The 19,488-nt window shown below is 42.3% G+C and overlaps 1 protein-coding gene across 3 annotated transcripts in view; it reads left to right on the forward strand.

The window, feature by feature from the left end:
* The window catches only part of SNX14 (sorting nexin 14), a 154,164-nt gene that overhangs the window by 41,003 nt on the left and 93,673 nt on the right, over positions 1–19,488 (forward strand). For all 3 annotated transcript variants that reach the window (XM_077487303.1, XM_077487302.1, XM_077487304.1), the window contains exons 3-9: positions 2,665–2,741; positions 2,830–2,908; positions 9,848–9,891; positions 10,257–10,344; positions 11,651–11,735; positions 11,829–11,985; positions 14,731–14,806. In XM_077487303.1, coding sequence (XP_077343429.1) covers positions 2,665–2,741; positions 2,830–2,908; positions 9,848–9,891; positions 10,257–10,344; positions 11,651–11,735; positions 11,829–11,985; positions 14,731–14,806 — 606 coding nt within the window. The remainder of the gene's footprint in view (positions 1–2,664; positions 2,742–2,829; positions 2,909–9,847; positions 9,892–10,256; positions 10,345–11,650; positions 11,736–11,828; positions 11,986–14,730; positions 14,807–19,488) is intronic.

The raw sequence follows: 19,488 nt of genomic DNA on the forward strand, positions 1-19,488 counted from the left end.
AAATAATAATAATAAGTCAGCGGGTTTACACGCGCTTTAAGGAGATTCACCCTCTCTATTGGTCCTGTTTACCATTATCATTGAAAGTAAAAGTAAGAGAAGTTACCCAAATTTTGGGTTGTCCTCAGAAAAGTGATAGAGGGGAAATCTTCCAATGTGTATACTAGTTCTGGTGACCTGGGGTGTCCCCAAGGAATTCCCTTGATTTACAGAGATTTCCTCTCACTTCCTGTTTGGCAATGGGACAGAAAGTGAAGGGAAATCTCTGCAATGGGACACAGATGGCAAAAAAATAAAATGGTTAAAACTCCTTCCTTGCTCTATCCAAAATGAAAAAAAAAAAGTTTTGCCTATGCAGTGAGGGAAAAAAAGTATTTGGACCCCTGCTGATTTTGTACGTTTGCCAACTGACAAAGAAATGATCAGTCTATAATTTTAATGGTAGATTTATTTTAACAGTGAGAGACAGAATAACAACAAAAATATCCAGAAAAACACATTTCAAGAAAGGTAAAAAATTGATTTGCATTTTAATGAGTGAATCTAGTATTTGATCCCCTATCAATCAGAAAGATTTCTGGCTCCCACGTGTCTTCTATACAGGTAGAATTCTATCTGTATAGTGCTCCTAATCTCAGCTGGTTACCTGTATAAGCCTAGGTTCACCTTGGAGTGATTTGTCATCAATTTGAGAGATCAAATCGCATAACAAGTCGCAGCTTATTGGAGGCAAGGACACTGCTCCAATCGATGTAAACACCAATTGTGTGGCAAGGCACTGATTTGCAAAAGTAGTTCCTGCACTACTTTTGCCGATTTCAAGTACGACTTCAATAGACATCTGTCCATGAAGCCACACAGATGTCTATGAAGTAGCACCTGAAATCACGCTGACCTTGCTACTTTGAAATCGTGCTACTTCAAGTGAAGTGGATGCGATTTCAAAGTAGCATCAATCTGAACCAGGTCTAAAAGTCATCTGTCCTTAGAAGCAATCAATCAGGTTCCAATCTCTCCACGATGGCCAAGACCAAAGAGCCATCCAAGGATTTCAGGGACAAGATTGTAGACCTACACAAGGCTGGAATGGGGCTACAAGACCATCACCAAGCAACTTAGTGAGAGGGTGACAACGGTGCGATTACACAAGAAATACAAAATAACTGTCAATCTCCCTCGGTCTGGGGCTCCATGCGAGGTCTCACCTCGTGGAGTTTCAGTGATCTTGAGGACGGTGAGGAATCAGCTCAGAACTACACGGGAGAATCTTTTTTATGATCTCAAGGCAGCTGGGACCATAGTCCCCAAGAAAACAATTGGTAACACACTACACCGTGGAGGACTGAAATCCTGTAGCGCTCGCAAGGTCCCTCTGCTCAAGAAAGCACATGTACAGGCCCGTCTGAAGTTTGCTAATAAACATCTGAATGATTCAGAGAACTGGATGAAAGTGTTGTGGTCAGGTGAGACCAAAATTGAGCTCTTTGGCATCAACTCAACTCGCCGTGTTTGGAGGAGGAGGAGGAATGCTGCCTATGACCCCAAGAACACCATCCCTACCGTCAAACATGGAGGTGGAGACATTATGCTTTGGGGGTGATTTTCTGCTAAGGGGACAGGACAACTTCACTGCATCCAAGGGACGATGGGCGGGGCCATGTACCGTCAAAACTTGGGTGAGAACCTCCTTCCCTCAGCCAGGGCATTGAAAATGGGTCATGGATGGGTATTGCAGCATAACAACCCATAACACACAGCCAAGACAACAAAGAAGTGGCTCAAGCATAAGCACATTATGTCATAGCCAGTCTCCAGACCTTAATCCCATAGAAAATGTGGAGGGAGCTGAAGGTTTGAGTTACCGAACGTCAGCCTCAAAACCTTAATTCCTTGGAGAGGATCTGCAAAGAGGAGTGGGACAAAAACCCTCCTGAGATGTGTGCAAACCTGGTGACCAACTACAAGAAACGTCTGACCTCTGTGATTGCCAACAAGGGTTTTACCACCAAGTCCTAAGTCATGTTTTGCGAAGGGGTCAAATACTTATTTCACTCAGTTTTTTTTTTTTCATTCAACCCGCTAAGTAAAACGAAAAAAAAAAAAAAATTTACATGTACCGGGCTTTAGGCTAGTGCATAATTCCTCCCTGTCTCCCTTTTATAGTTATGAAAGAGGTAGACTGCAAATTGTAATATGACTGCAGTACCTTACAGAAGCTTGCTTGAGGGGATTCTAAAATATATATATATATATATATATATATATATATATATATATATATAAGGGGGGGGCTTTTTCAGATTATCCTGGATATTATTAAAGCCTTAGTGCTTCCAAAGTAAAATAAAAAACAAACTTGAAAATCAGCACAATGCTGTCAATCAAATCTGTGAGCAGAAAGTCAGGGGCAGGGCCGAGCCACGCTGTCTTTATGTCAATGGATGCCCACAGCTCAGCTCAGGAGTGGGTCCACAGGTGTGCCCCTATAGCAAGTGGCTCAGAAGAGGAGGGGCCTTGAGAACCAGTAGGGGGCAGCAGAAGAGCAGGTTCAGGGCCACTTTGTGCAATATTGTACAGAGCAGGTAAGTATACCATGTTTGTTATTTTAATGAAAAGAGAAAACCTTTACAATCACTTTAACATAATGCATTATTGTATCTTTAGCAACCTGAACTTCAAGAACTTTTCCCACAAGGACATAGTTGTGCTGTGTGTGGCAAGGTTAAATGTAAAAGACATAGGTAAGTTTGAAAAATGAAATTAATAAATGGTGTTTTCTTTTACTTATAGTGACTATTACCTAATCATAACATTTTCTACGGCTTTCAGACCTACTTTGCAGTTAGAAAACTATCAGCCATGGCTTAATTTGAAGGTGCCATCAAAGGTTGATACATCTCTGGCAGAGGTAACATTTTATAAACTTGAATTCAGACTGTAATGGTAAAAGCCCTTTGTTCTGATCAGTATTCTCAGTGAGAACAGGCTAAAGATGTTCAATCATATGGCAACTAAAATTGTAAAAGAACCAGATCCCCATACCCTATACTAGAGCTTCACAATTAATCGTTAAAAAAATGCGATCTTGATTCACCCCCTCTGACGATCTCTGCCGCTGTGAGTAGGCGATTCTTTCATATAAACAAGTGAAGAGATTATCTGCTCACTCTGCTGTCAAAAGAAAGCATCCTAGGTAATCTGCTAAATGTAGAACTTGAAACATTGTAACTAAACTTACTTCTTAGATCAAAGGGAAAGAACTTCTTGTGTAAACAAATAATCTGGGCAGTCTGCCAAGCTTTCAACCATGTAAATGCAGGAAGTTTAACCACTTAGAGGAAGTAAACCCTGATGGGTTTACTTCCTCTTTCATTCCCTGCAAAGGTAAAGCATAATGGACTACTATGCATCGCATAGTAGTCCATTATGTGTCACTTACCTGACACAGGAGCCAGCGATGTCACCGCTGTCCCCTGTAGTCCAGAGCCTCCATCTTCTCGGTGGGTCTCGCTGCTCCGCCGTTGTCATTCGGCGAAGCCGCAATGAAGTCACTCCCGCGCATGCACACGGGAGCTGGCACTCGCGGCATATCGCCGTTGACCGCACCGCGGTCAACGGCGATATATATATATATATAAAAAAATCAGAGACCCTAGGGAATAAAATGGCAATTGCTGCAATATTTTATGTCACACTGTATTTGCCCAGCAGTCTTTCAAATGCAATTTTTTGGGAAAAAATACACAAAATATATAAAAAAAAGTAAAGTTGGCACAATTTTTTTTGTTTTAATGTGAAAGATGATACACTGCAAGAATTGTGATCTATCTTCTAAGCAAAAAAATCGTGATGCTCATTTTAGCAAGAATCATTTAGCTCTACCCCATACCATGCTCCCAAATTTACACATATACAAACATACATATTTATATACAGTATTGCTAAAACAATTTCTTGTTCATCTGAAAGGCAGATCATATAACAGATTTCGGCATTCAACTCGCTGTGTAAGGCTTCATGCACACGAGACGCCGATGCAAACTCTGCTGGACACATGTCTTTGAAAGCTGAAACTGGTGTTTAGAAACGCCTGTTTTACCGCGATTTTTACCGCGATTTAGCGGTGTTGTCCACTTGCCACGTCACCTGCCACAAGTTGTGGATTGTCCACTTGCCACGTCACATGCCACATCACCTGCCACGTCATCACCTGCCACAAGTTGTGGATTGTCCACTTGCCACGTTACATGCCACATCACCTGCCACGTCTTTACCTGCCACAAGTTGTGGATTGTCCACTTGCCACGTCACTTGCCACAAGTTGTGGATTGTCCACTTGCCACGTCACCTGCCACAAGTTGTGGATTGCCCACTTGCCACGTCACCTGCCACGTCACTTGCCACAAGTTGTGGATTGTCCACTTGCCACGTCACTTGCCACAAGTTGTGGATTGCCCACTTGCCACGTCACCTGCCACATCACCTGCCACAAGTTGTGGATTGTCCACTTGCCACGTCATCTGCCACGTCACCTGCCACAAGTTGTGGATTGTCCACTTGCCACGTCACTTGCCACAAGTTGTGGATTGTCCACTTGCCACCTGCCATGTCACTTGCTACAAGTTGTGGATTGTCCACTTGCCACGTCACTTGCCACCTGCCATGTCACTTGCCACAAGTTGTGGATTGCCCAATTGCAATTGTTTAAAATATTTTTTTAATGGTTTTTCATCATTTGCAATAATTTTTTTGATTTTTTATGTAAAAAAAATAGGTCACCTTTAAAAACGCTTATAAACGAAAACACGACAAAACGCGGTAGCAGGGTTTTGCCACGTTTTGCATCTGAAACGTGGAAACTTTTGCGTCTGAACCCATTTTTTTGCTTCTGGAAAAACGAGGTTAAACTCAACTGCCTAAAAACTGCAAAAAATTAGACTGTGTACATGTACACATAGGATAACATTGATAACATTTGAAAAAAGTGTCCAACTGCCTCTGAACACGCGTTTAACAGCGTCTCGTGTGCATGAAGCCAAAGTCTCCGAATTATATTCTGTAAACTATGTACCAGCTTTACAAGCCATACATTGTGATCTCAGACAGTTGGACACACCTGTTTTCTCTTGAACATTTGAACACCCATACTACTTAACATTATGCAAGCCCCCATTCAATTAACTCTGGTGCAACAAAACAACCCTACATCAACTATGCTCATCTTGTCTTACCCAAGTATAAGGGGTCCCCGATCTTTCCAAAATATTATTGCGCATGTCACCTGAACATTTACACCTTCGTGAAAGATTGAGTCAGACTGGAGCACACTTTTGCTCTTACGCCTCTTGCGTTGGGGCCAAGCCAAGGCACCAAACACATTCCTTCTACTTTATTGGAAGATCCTCTCATAGGCTCTTCTCTACGCTTCTTCCAGGAGGTCTAAAACTTCCATTTCTTTTTCATATATCATGGGACACAGAGTTAGGCTAATATTCATTACCTGCTGGGTTATACTTCATCTCTTGGTGAATGGACACTCGTAGACCAAAGGTCTTTAGACAGGAAGTGATCGCCTATAAAACCCCTCCCATACATGAAGTACTTCAGTTTTTTTACCAGTGTCTGCAATGTGGGTGGCACGGTTGTTTGAGCTCTCTGAGCTCCAGGTCTCTAGCCCCACAAACAGTTATTAAAGGGATTGACTGATCGGATCCATTTGATACAGGATTTCTATGCTTAGATAAAGCCTCGTAAAGAAGACTCAAGATCCTGCAAGGTTTTGCCTGTGGAATCCGGGACACTACAGCACTAAGGCATTCCTGCGGGGTGTTGTACAGGTCCAAGGGAGTGGACCCTAAACATGAAAAGGGTACCCAGTCCTTGAAGGTCCTCAAGTGACAGGAACCTGCCGTGAAGGGTAAAGATTGGGCTCTTAGTTTCTATGCTGCTCTGAACCTGTATAGGTAAGTGAAACCCCTTTATTATTATTGTGGGGTGTCCCAGTGATTGTAACAAGCAGTCAAGCTAGCTAGAGGCTGGACACCTTTGTGCGGTGACCATACGGGGGAGTTTTTGGGATAGCTGTGGGTGTTTGCAAACTGTACCTTTCTTTGCTTGTGTCTGGCTGTTTTTTACCTGTATAAATGGCGAATGATGGTGCGACATTTTGCCTTGGTTCGCCATGGCGCACGTGTGTTTGCAAAAGTGCCGCTTGTTTGGCGGCCATGGTGCACACGGCTTCGCCGTAAATGCGCCATAGCCTTTATCTGGGCGCACAAGGATTTGCGTCATACCCAGATACGGCCACGCCCATCCCCCGGGGCTGCATGCGCAGAATGCTCTGGCACAAAGCCAGCTTATTTAAAGTGGGGTGCCCCCTAAAAAAATAAAAAAATAAATGAAGTCAGCCACTACAAATACTGCAGCTGCTGACTTTTAATAATCGGACACTTACCTGTCCCAGGGTAGAGCGATGCGGGGGAATGAAGCCCCCCCCCCCCTCGTTCCCCGCTCCGCTCGTGGCGCCGTCATTCTTACTGTGGGCACCCGGCTGTGGCTTCACAGCCGGGCACCCACTACGTATTTGCGAGTGGCGCAGGGCGCCATGATACTCCGCACAGTCATCTGGGACACGTGACAGGTCCCAGATGACTGTGCGGTGTGAGGGAAAGTGATGTCACCAGCCCGGGCAAGGAAGAAGGCAGACTACGAGGGACCCCCTAGCAACAGGTATTTAGAGGTGAGTAAAAAAATGTTTTTTTTCCAAATATTTTATTTATTTATTTTTTTAAGAATTTTAAACTATTTTTTATTTTTTGGTGGCAACACCACTTTAAGCTGTGTATGCCAAGCATGCAGTGCTTCCAGAAGGCAGCTGTGGGACACAGAGCCGATTGTGTGGTCGTGTGACGCTGTACCCACACAAATTTGACGTGGTTTTTTTCCCTAAAAATAGAGCTTTCCTTTGGTGGTATTTGATCACTTATGCGGTTTACATTTTTTGCACTATAAACAAAAGAACGACCACAATTTTGAAAAAAAAAAACACTATCTTTTACTTTTTGCTATAATAAATATCACACATTAAAAAAAAAAAAAAAAAAAAAATTTTTCATCAGTTTAGGCTGATATGTATTCTACATGTTTTTGGTAAAAAAATAAAATAAATCACAATAAGCTTATATTGATTGGTTTGCACAAAAGTTATAGCGTCTACAAAATAGGGGATAGATTTATGGCATTTTTATTATTATTTTTATTTTTTTGCTAGTAATGACAGTGTTCTGCGATTTTTACCGGGACTGCAATGTTGCAGAGGACAAATTGGACGCGTTTGACACATTTTTGGTACCATTGACAATTATACAGCGATCAGTGCTATAAAGATGCACTGATTACTGTATAAATGTCACTGGCAAGGAAGGGGTTAACACTAGGGGCGATCAAGGGGTTAACTGTGCTCCCTGGGTGTATTCTAAGGGGGGTGGGACTGGCTAGAGGAAGAGAGAGATCAATGTTCATACATTGTGTGAACACACAATCTGTCTCCTCTCCCCTGAGAGACTTGGGATCTGTGTGTTTATACACACAGATCCCGTTTCTCGTTCTGTAACAAGTGATCGCCGTGTGCCCGGCAGTCGTCGCACCTGCCGTACACTCGCATTGGCTCCGGGCCAAAAGGTGAAGCGACGTAAGATAACGTTGTGCAGTAGAGGAACGTCGTTTTCAGTTTGTGGCTCTACCCTTCGGGGTTGATGCAGCTCCCCCGTGTGTTCACAAAGGTCCTAGCACTAGTACTGGGTATTTTACTTTTTCTACTGGCATCCAGGTTCAACAACAAGCTACAGCTCTCCTGGTTCCCGGAGATGTGAGACTGATAATAGACGGGCCATGGACGATTCCACGACGCCCCGATCTACTGTGTCAAGGTCCTATATTCCACCCCAATTTACAGTCTCTAAATTTGACGGCATGGCTATTGAAGCCAGTGTGTTAAAGGACCGTGGCATCTCGGGACCAGTGGTGTCTACCCTAGTGAATGCTAGAAAACCTGTCACTAGGTAGTTCCATCATAAGGTCTGGAAGACTTATATTACTTGGTGTGAAGCCAAAAAAAGGCATCCTCGGAAATACGTGATTGGGAGAATTCTCTCTTTTATACAGTCAGTGGTGGAAATCAAATTGACTTTAAATACAATCAGAGGTCAAGAGGTCATTCACTGATCCAAACCTTTATGCAGGGGGCAACTCGCAGTGATAAGTTCACCAATGTGTCCTTGGGACTTGAACTTGGTGATGTCTGTGGTACAGAAACAGCCATTTGAGCCTATCAAGGAAATTCCATTAGACTTGCTGTCAAGCAAGCTAGCCTTCCTGATGGCCATCACCTCGGCTAGAAGGGTGTCGCAATTGGCAGCCTTTTCATGTAGGGAACCATACTTGATCCTTCACCATGAAAGGGTCGTGTTATGACCTCCTCCATCCAAAATTTTAGTGGATGTTTCGAGCAGCAGAGGATTCGGCTTTCGGCCACAGTGTACTGCGGGCTGCCATATAAGGTCTGATGGCTATTGTTAGGCAGGGTGTCTCCCTCCACTCAAGGCTATTTTTCTGGGACGTCCCAGCAGGTAATGAATATTAGCCTAACTCTGTGTCCCATAGTGTGTGAAACAGAAAATAGGATTTTTTCATCATACTTACCTGGAAAATACTTTTGTTTCGGTACATCATGGGACACAGAGGTCCCGCCCCTCTTTTTGAGGATTCAGTGCTTGCTACAAAACTGAAGTACTTCCTGTATGGGAAGGGTTATATAGGGGATCACTTCCTGTCTAAAGACCTTTGGTCTACCAGTATCCATTCACCTGGAGATTAAATATATAACCCAGCAGGCAATGAATATTAGCCTAACACTGTGTCCCATGATGTACTCAAAGAAAAGGAGTTTACAGGTAAGTATGACAAAGAAATCCTAATTTTACGGCTCTCCAGGCCTTCTGACACCAATTCTTCCCTGGGATCTTCTGGCAGTTCCTCTCTGGAGTTTGATATTATCTGCAAATATTGGACAAACTCTTTTTTCAAAATGAAAAGCTCAGGGTTGTGGGTGGTCCCCCAGCATCATTATATACTGTGCTGTGGCTACTAACTGCATTGTGCATAAGGAGGCGTACCAGTAACTTGTGAGCCTGCGTGGAGGCAAGCCTTAGAGAGGACGCTGCTAGAGCCAGAACTGAGGTAAATAAAAGAGCTTATCCCTGTACCCCTATAATAAACGAGCATTTAACCCTTGCATTGTGGGGTGGCCTTCTCGTTCCCAGAGTTCATCTTTTAATTCAAAACCTGTATGCAATTGGCATTTATTTAATCTCTTGATAATATGCTCAAAATGTTCAATCCACATACATAGATATTAAATAGGTTTAAAATGGGTATACTCCTGTTTGTAACGCACAACCTGCTGCTCAATCCTTTGTCACAGTCCCTGCAATATACCAGGTGGGTCCAGGAACTTAAGCCATCTTAAAGTGGTTGTAAACCCTTACAAACCACTTTGACCTACAGGTAAGCCTAGATTACGTCTTACCTGTAGGTCCAAGAAATATCTCCTAAACCTATACGGTGATGAAACTCATCAGGGTTTACTTCTTCTTTAAGTGTCCATACCGGGATTGTGTAACTCTTGAGCATCTGCCAGAGTTTGCACATGTACATTTTTTTTTTCATGTCAAGTCTAGGTTTTTTTTTTTATTATGAATATCAATGTAATTTTAGTTTTTTAAAATTGTCTTTTATTGCTGCTTAGTAATAACACCTTGTGCTTATACTGTATTTATTTACTGTACAGGTATTTGAACTGGTGCTGGAAAACTTTGTTTATCCATGGTATCGGTAAGTACTTTGTTCCTTTACTCTATTGATCATTTAATCAAAGAGACAGAGTAACTTGTCCACATAAGTGATTTTACAAGGATTATATACACTCTCACATTTTGAATCATTTTTCCTGTCATTGAATTCTTATGTTTTGCTCAAAACTGTAAAATAAAACAAATCAAAAATCACCTGTGTGTGCATTCAGGCACTGCAGCTAAGGAGGCATACGCCTGTCCGCTGGGCAAAAACTTGAAATGATCAACAGATGGCTCTAAATACCAGAAACAGATTTTTTATTTTTTTTGGGGGGGGGGGGGGGGGGGGGATAGTACAGTCTTACTTCACAACTGTTTTTTTTTTTCCTTTTTTGTTTCTGGCAGTGATATTACTCAAGATGAGTCTTTCGTTGATGAATTGAGGCTGGCCCTAAGATTCTTTGCATCTGTTCTTGTGCGAAGAATACAAAAGGTAATTTTTGTGTGTTCTTTTTTGAATGAAGCCAAGAAACATACCCGTCATTTAATATTCTCATTATTAGTATGTCTTCTATTCTGTTTTACCTCTATTTCCCTTTTCCACATTTAAAAACCTTGTCTGAAACAGGAGTTACTTAAGTTCCTATATTTGTATACCTCTTGGTGAACAGAGCAATTTTTGCATTTTGTCTGAGCATACCTGAGAGGCGAATTTAGGAGATTATTTAGAAACCAGCAACTGTCCAGACTATGAATACTTTAGTCAGAAGGGTGAAGTGGTCAGGAGTGCAGTAATGTATCAGTTTGCATTGTTGAGTGTGGTATGTGAGAAAAGTGCCCCCCTAGGCTCCCTGCAGCTGCTCCCGCCCCTTCCACTGGCTGGCGTTCCAGTGAACACTGGAGGGGCAGAGAGCCGACAATTGACAGTGACTGCACTTTGCTCAATGAAAACTGAATGATGAGAGGTCATGTGATCGGTTCTCTGTCTTAGGGTCCTTTTACATTAGGGCAATTTCCAGTGCGACTTTGGAGTGGCTTTTGATGCGACTTTTGATCTTACTTTTTTTTTGTGGACCAAAGTCACATTAAAAGTCATATCAATGTAGTGCAGGAACATTTTCTGAAGTTGCAGCGACTTCTGTAGTGTCAGTAATGACAGCTCCCATAGACAAAAATTTTATTTCACATGTTCTTCAACTTCGGCTCCCAAGTCACACAAGTATAAAAGGAGCCTAATGCCGCATACACACGATCGGAATTCTCGTCGGAAAAAGCTCTCATGGTTTTCCCGACGGAATTCGGCTCAAGCTGTCTTGCCTACACACCGGTCACATCAAATTCCGATCGTTTACAACGCGGTGACGTACAACGCGTACGACGTGACTAGAAAAAGGAAGTTCAGTAGCCAATAGCGTCTGTCTCGTAGTTGAATCTGAGCATGCGTGATTTTTGGCGTGTCGGAATTGCATACACACGATCGGAATTACCGATAAAAAGTTTTTCCGTTGGGAAAATTGAGAACATGCTATCAATTTTTGGCTGGCGGTAATTCGGACAGCTAAATTCCGATGGAGCATACACACGGTCACATTTTCCGATGAAAAGCTCTCATCTGTCTTTTTCTGGCCGGAATTTCCGATTGTGTGTACGCGGCATTAGAGTTGGTGGGGAAGAGCTGCAGCATTGTATGAATGGATGCTTGTTATTTTGTAATCCTGCACTCTCCATCCAAGACTTTAGACAATATTTTACCTGTACACGGGGAACAGTTCATAAAATGTTTAACTGGTCATTTCTAGGTGGATATTCCAACTATAATTACAAGAAAACTACTAAAAGCTGCCATGAAGCACATTGAAATAATATCAAAAGCAAAACAAAAAGGTAAATGAAATAATCAGTATAATATTCTGGTCAATGGTATGTGTGTGTTGCATTTTCATGGAACCATAATTTGTGTGACTGCATTCTGTTTAGTGAAAAGCTCTGAGTCCCTGCAGCAGGCAGCCCTGGAAGAATATGGGCCTGACCTTCATGTTGCATTGAGAAGCCGCAGAGATGAGCTTGGCTACCTCAGAAATCTTACAGAGCTGCTCTTTCCTTTTATTCTACCTCCGAAAGCAACAGACAGCAGGCAAGTTTTCTTTTGTATAGAGTGTATATATATTCTGCTTTCACTCCTTTGTATTTACTGTTTTCGTTGCTGCAAGTAAAAAGTAATATTTTTCACGCTGCAAGTAAAAAGTAATATTTTTCCTGTTCTAACACTACAAATAAAGCAGTTGATATATTTAGCGGCAGATACACATTTTTGACACAATTATAAAAACTATTGTAACAATGAACTTTACATTGTGGCTTATCGTTGTCTGTATGCAAATACAAGAGGCTAGTTATAGTGTTTGGATCATTTATTGGGTTATGAATCTAAAGTTATTTTGCATGATGCCATGCCAAGAATGGGAGTGCCCATCCCTTTGTTTAGACGTGATGTCTCATGTAAAGGTAACTTTTCAATTAAAATACAACTATAAAGTCTCCTGCATGAGTCTGAACAAACCTCAAATCCACTTACTATGTGATGCACAATCCTCGTAGTCATCCTTTACCTTCCCTGACTGAGCCAAATCATTTCTATGTTACACACTTCCCCTCCTAGTCACTGCAGCTCACAGTGGGAGGGCTGCAGCAATAGAGACAGTGCTGCCACTACTTCAGCAGTGGAAAGGCATACAGCATGGCATAGTGATCCCATGGCACTACCAAGGCATCCACTATATCCACCCTTGGATCTTTGGAGATAAATCTGTCTAATTTTATGTTAAACTGAGATGCTATCAGATCCATATCTAGCATCCCTCAATGCAGACATATGCATTGAAACACCTCATGAAGGAGAGCTTATTCCCCCAGATCCAGATATTGTCATCTGAGAAATTTTCGCCTGCTTATCCTCCATCCCAAAGGTTAGACCGTAGTTCTGTTTTGATGCAGGATATCAAGCTGCTTTAGGATGCAAGTGATCTTACCCCACTACAGTCTTTTTAATAATCTCTTTCGGCAAATCGGCAAAAAGACTGTCTTCCACAAGGGTAGTTATAACAAGTCCTTAAAGTGGAATTCCACCCAAAAGTGGAACTTCTGCTGATCTGCTTTCTTCCCCTCTCTGGTGCCACATACCTATGCTATATATAAAGAACAGCGCACTTCTCGCATGTGCAGTAGGGAACAGGCTGTGAAGCCAAAAGGCTTCACTGCCGGTTTTCCTTATGACGAATGGCAGCAGCAGCACCCGACGGCCGATCTGAAAAATCGGCTGGGATGCCGACGTCGTGGGCTCCCTGGGCAGGTAAGTGTCTATATATTAAAAAGTCAGCAGCTACAGTATTCGTTTTTTTTTTTCCCTAGGAGGATCACCGCTTTAACTTTTGCTTTGCCCACCAGCACTTAAAGAGGAAGTAAACCCTGATGGGTTTATTTCCTCTTTGATTCCCTGCAAAGGTAAAGCATAATGGACTACTATGCATCCAAGGAGGGTGCTTGGAAAAGAAAAAGCTGATTCATTAAGACTTTTCAGACTTAGACTTAAGGAGAAGCTCCAGGGTCCCCCCCAAAAAAATTAAAGTCAGCAGTTACAAATACTGTAGCTACTGACTTTTAATATAAGGGCACTTACCTGTCCAGGTATCCAGCTATGTCCTCACCTGAGCCAATTCTTCAATCGGCTTTGGGTGCAGACGCCTGCATCTTAAGTATGGAAAACAACAGTGAAGCCTTTGCGGCTTCACAGCCAATTTCCTGGTATGAAATTGTAAGGCCCCAATCACACTTCTGCAGCTTATTTTGTAGCTCAAATCGGGCAGATTGATGAATTTTAAGTGGTTTTTGTTCCATAGAAATGCATGGAAATGCTCGATTTGAGCGTTTTTGAGTGTTCTAGTAGGTTTTGTCACACATTTAAGGAGACATGCATTCTTCTGAGTACACTAAACATAACAAGCAAGTTGTGAGATGGGAGGGGTTATAGCCTTAGACCCCTTTCACACTGGGGCCACGTAAAGCACAGCTCATTTTAATCGCGATTTAGCGATGTTTAAGTGGCGCTTTTCGGCTGCTAGCAGTGCGCTTTTAACACCAAAGAAGGGGTTAAAGGTGCCTGTGTTATGGTTCTTCTGAAGTACTTTTCAGACGCTTTGGAAGCGCTGCTCTTTCATTTCAATGGGCAGGGCATTTGGGACCACTAAATACAGCGCTCCCAATCTGCTCCAAAGATGCTGCTTGCAGGATTTTTTCTACCGTCCCGCAAGCGCACCACACTAGTGTGAAAAACCACACTGAAGTGAATGGGAGGCGCATTACAGGTGCTATTTCTAGCGCTTGAAAACCACCTCAGTGTAAAAGGGGTCTTAAGGCTAATATTAATAAGCTGTGTCCTTCAGTGAGCGATATTTATTTAATCTTGTAGACTCATGTGCAAGGGGGTTTCCTGCTTAGAGCAACGCAGCAATTGTCAAAGCAGCAATTTTTTGGGACTCCACAAAAAACAATCACCAGAGGATTTGTTCTCTAATTTTATTTTTCGGACCTTGGGTGCAGATTACAGATTCTAACATTTAATTAGCTACTAGTTGAGACTACAAATGTATTAAATACCAGAATAAAAATATTACATAGCTAGCAAGTAGAAACATCACAACTATTATTGAGCTTTACAATAACTCAACATTTATACCCTATAGTTTTCTTTTAAGAGTACATAATAGATAGTAAAACGAAATTTAGTTATTTTTATTTGTCATTGTAATAATATGGCTTTAGCATGATCAGTGTTCAAATGTTACTCCTTTAAACTCTTCATAGCTTATGCATTGTTTTTCAGACCTCTTACATTGCTGGTGAGAGAGATTCTCTCTGGATCGGTGTTCCTGCCCTCAATGGATTTCCTTGCTCATCCAGTAGGTTTTGGGGATTGTTGTCTTCATGGGTATTCTGAACATTACCTTAAAATTATTTTAACAACTCTGCTTTAGGGGTAAATAAACAGTTACAGAATGGTTGAAATACTTACATTCTTGGAAAATGTTGCCTGAGGTTCTCTCAGGTCATACGATTAAAAACAGGCTTTTGGGCTCGTTATATTACAAGGAAGGATCAGCAAAAATGAACATGGGTCCTCCTGTTTTGACTGACGTTACCCAACAGTCTGCTTAGACTATGTGTAAGCTTTTGCTTTTATAAGCAGCATTGGAAGGTAATTAAAGCAGCAAGGAAAAAAATAAGCACTTCTCATCCATTTTTATGTTCCCATCATATATCTCTGACACCTACTGTATTAAAGTTTATTGTATTTGTACAGTGTACCCTCAAGATGTAAAGCACTGTGTAAACTGTTGGCACTATGTAAATGCTGGAAAATAATATTGTCATTAAACAGTTCCTGTTTAATGACCTTTTTAATAATATAGTTACATAGTAGGGGAGGTTGAAAAAAGACACAAGTCCATCCCATGTGTGTGATTATATGTCAGTATTACATTGTATATCCCTGTATGTTGTGGTCGTTCAGGTGCTTATCTAATAGTTTTTTGAAACTATCGATGCTCCCCGCTGAGACCACCGCCTGTGGAAGGGAATTCCACATCCTTGCCGCTCTTACAGTAAAGAACCCTCTTCGTAGTTTAAGGTTAAACCTCTTTCTTCTAATTTTAATGAGTGGCATTAACACATGTCTTGTTAAACTACCTTCCACAAAAAAGTTTTATCCCTATTGTGGGGTCACCAGTAGGGTATTTATAATTTGAATTCATATCTCCTCTCAAGCGTCTCTTCTCCAGAGAGAATAAGTTCAGTGCTTGCAACCTTTCCTCATAAGTAATATCCTCCAGATCCTTTATTAGCTTTGTTGCCCTTCTTTGTACTCGCTCCATTTCCAGTACATCCTTCCTAAGGACTGGTGCCCAGAACTGGACAGCATATTCCAGGTGAGGCCGGACCAAAGTCTTGTAGAGCGGGATAATTATCGGTTGACTTCGCTTCCGCCCTGCTATGGTATTGGAGATGGATGGGGGCCATCTTGCCCTCACTCGTATCCATACCAAGCAGGCGATGGGACCTGATCGCCTCCGCCGCCATCGAGATATCCCTCTTCAAAAAAGGGATGTACATTGTCGTGCACTGGTCGTGAAGTGGTTAAACCTCATTTGCCATGTAGTTGCCCACCCCATTAATTTGTTCAAATCTTTTTGCAAGGTTTCCACATCCTTAGTTATTGCCCTGCTTAGCTTAGTATGGTACAGCAAAAACAGGCATTGAACTGTTTATCCTATCCTCCAGGTCGTTTATAAACAAAATAAATAGGATTGGTCCCAGCACAGAACCCTAGGGGACCCCACTACCCACCTCTGACCATTCCGAGTACTCCCCATTTTTTACCACCCTCTGAACTCGCCCTTGTAGCCAGTTTTCAATCCATATACTCACCTTATGGTCCATGCCAATGGACCTTATTTTATACAGTAAACATTTATTGGGAACTGTGTCAAATGCTTTTGCAAAATCCAGATACACCATGTCTACGGGCCTTCCTTTATCTAGATGGCAACTTGCCTCCTCATAGAAGGTTAATAGTTTGGTTTGGCAAGAACTATTCTTCATGAATCCACACTGATTACTGCTAATGATACCGTTCTCGTTGCTAAAATCTTGTATATAATCTCTTATCCCCTCCAAGAGCTTGCATACCATTGATGTTAGGCTAAATGGTCTGTAATTCCCAGGGATGTATTTTGGGCCCTTTTTAAATATTAGTGCTACATTGGCTTTTCTCCAATCACCTGGTACCATTCCAGTCAGTATACTGTCAGTAAAAATTAGGAACAATGGTCTGGCAATTACTTGACTGAGTTCCCTAAATACCCTTGGATGCAAGCCATCTGGTCCTTGTGATTTATTAATGTTAAGTTTCCCAATTGTCTAATTTTAATTATGTCCTCTTGTTAACCATGGAGATACTTCCTGCAATGTGTCATAAGGATACACACTGCAGTTTTGGTTACTGAAGCCCCCCGATTCCCTCGTGAAGACTGAGGAGAATATATTCAATACCTTTGCCATCTACCCACCCAATTCAGAGTTTAGTTTCACTATTAGCAAAAATACTACCATTTGAACCCTGCAGCTAGGACTGGCGCTACTGTTTGCAGTATGTTATATTTTACAAGTGCAAGTATTAATTGTAGCTTAAAAGGAAGTACAAACTATGACTCCTATACATAATTAGGGCATTGGTTTATTTTTCAAGATGGTGCAGGTTTCTCTAGGCCAAGTTTCAAATCACCCAAAGCTTCCATAGACATTGCAAACGGACATAAATTTGCAAATGAAAAAAAAAATGTGAGACAGCCCCAGAATAACCCTATAGTATCCTAGGAGAATGGATGTCTTTTCTGGAGATCTGCTGGAAAAAAATCGAAACTAATCTTTGCAACTCTTTTTTTTTTCTTTCCGTTTCACTTTTTCTTTGGATTCTTGCTATATTGATTTCTCTATACGTTGCTACTTGAGCTGGTTACTGCATAGAAAATTCTTTTGAATTGCCGTTTTCTGAGTCTGGGTTTACAGTGCTGTGCCGTGACTGGATGTGCAGATTAGCCTGGACTGTGATATTTGGGAACTGGGTTCTGCAATGCAATGCTTTCCAGATCTCTGTGTACTGGTAAAAGTTAGCCATAGAGCACTTTTCCAGGTCTAGAGCTCTGGCATTTCCACAGCGCTTGCCCGGTCTCAGATGATCCACTATGTTTTCACTATGCGTAACTATTTATTTTGTGATGATTTCAAATTTCCTGCTACTGTTGGTTTTACTGCAGAAGCAGTTAACTGAGGCTGATTTCGTCCACAGGGGGAATAGCAAAAGTTGTCTCTTTCCTGACGTTCAATGTAGAACAAGAAGCACAATCCCGCTATTGCTCACGCTTTGCAGAGCGCCATGTGGAACTTGGGCTGTGGCTACTGTCCTACAGTGACCTGATCACCTCTGCCAATCTTATGCTAAAAAACACCAGGTGCCTGGGATTTGTAAATACTTGAGCCCTATCTTCAAACTTTAGGTTTTGTTGCACCACTGTCATGTGGCTACCAGGGGCATCTACTTGGTATCCTTTAAGAGAACTGAGGCCAGTAAACTGGAATCCAGTGACCCTTTTAGCTATAAGGTCCACATCATTGAAGTCTCTTTCAGCTCTGCCAAAGGAGAGTTCTACCCTGTTGTCAGAGGCCTCTACTGTAGTGACTAAGGGCTTTGTGACTGGATTCACCCAAATCCTTGCAGATATTGCCTGCAGGCTTGCATTGACTTCTATACAGAATGTACGGGCCGGCTTCAGAGTCTGACGAGGGTCACGCAACTTTGAAGCCACCCCTGTGTGAACCGGCGCTAAGTGTGCCCCAGTGCCATCCCCTGTGGAGTTTCTGTAACTATACCGAGTCCTTAGATCAGGCCAGGTCACCAGTCACTGTGACCATCTCTAGATTCAGACTCTCAACAGTCTTCCTCTGAAGAGATGGTTTTTGTGGCACTGCAGTCTCCTGTCATCACCCCAGAATTACCAGGGGTCATTTCAGACCATTTAGATACAGTGCTTGCTACCCAGCATTTCCTAACTCCATCATTGGGTCCTTCAGAGATATTCCTGTGGGTGGACTAGAAGGGTCCTGGGACCCAACTGTATGCGTGTTTAGAACTGTACCTCTTTGAGAGGGAATTTATTTAATTGGTGGTCTATTCCAATAGTGCATCCACCGGTTACCCACCCTAACAGGAAAACTACTAGAAGGTGTGCTTTACCTTTTTAAAGATTCTACTGACAGGTAGTTGAAATACCTTTTTTAAACCAGGTTTGATCTTACAGGTTCTGTCCTGTACTGTCTCTGCCCTGATTTTGTCAAACCATGGCAGGATGGATTAGATCCCTCGTAAAGAATCACTCTGTGATGGCTTGTTACAAGCATCTAAACTGGTGTCACACATGGGTCCAATGTCCATACAGATGTGCAGAGCACTTTGATAAGGTGCTGTCATTGATGCCATATGAGCATCTCACCTGCTTGGCCCTTGAGAGATGTCATCTTTTTGATTCTTGATACAATCATCTGAGATGTTACTGGAGGCCAGAACATACTCTGCCTCAACATAGGAGCTTCTGGGAGAGGTCAGACATTTCTACATTCCTCCTTCCTTTACTTCTGTAGTAGGTACCCTCAGGCCTTGAATCTCAGCTAATAAGGCTCTTAATAAGAGACCCACCAAGTCATTTGAAAAGCCTTCTGCATAAAGGTGTGCCCCCACTCTACAAGTGAGGGGTTGATTGTGAACTCTGGTTGAGGGTTCCTGGGTCATTTTCCTCTAGCATCCAGGTGCAAATAGCACCATTTTAGGCCTACAGGCTAATCATTTACCTCTGGTGTCCCCTACGGCTGTTCCTACTCATTTCCTCTATGCTCCAACACAGAATAATGCACCTTCCCTGGACTCCTCCCACCCCTGGACCCCTTGCTTTAGCTCATGTGTGAACCCAGTTTTTGAAGTTGTTCCACTATTCTCACCCTCAGGGAAATCCCCTGTCCTTGGGATATATGC

This window comes from Lithobates pipiens, unplaced genomic scaffold (assembly GCF_037356315.1).
Source record: "Lithobates pipiens isolate NorthernLeopardFrog02 unplaced genomic scaffold, aLitPip1_a1.2 Scaffold_18, whole genome shotgun sequence".
NCBI classification, from domain to species: domain Eukaryota; kingdom Metazoa; phylum Chordata; class Amphibia; order Anura; family Ranidae; genus Lithobates; species Lithobates pipiens.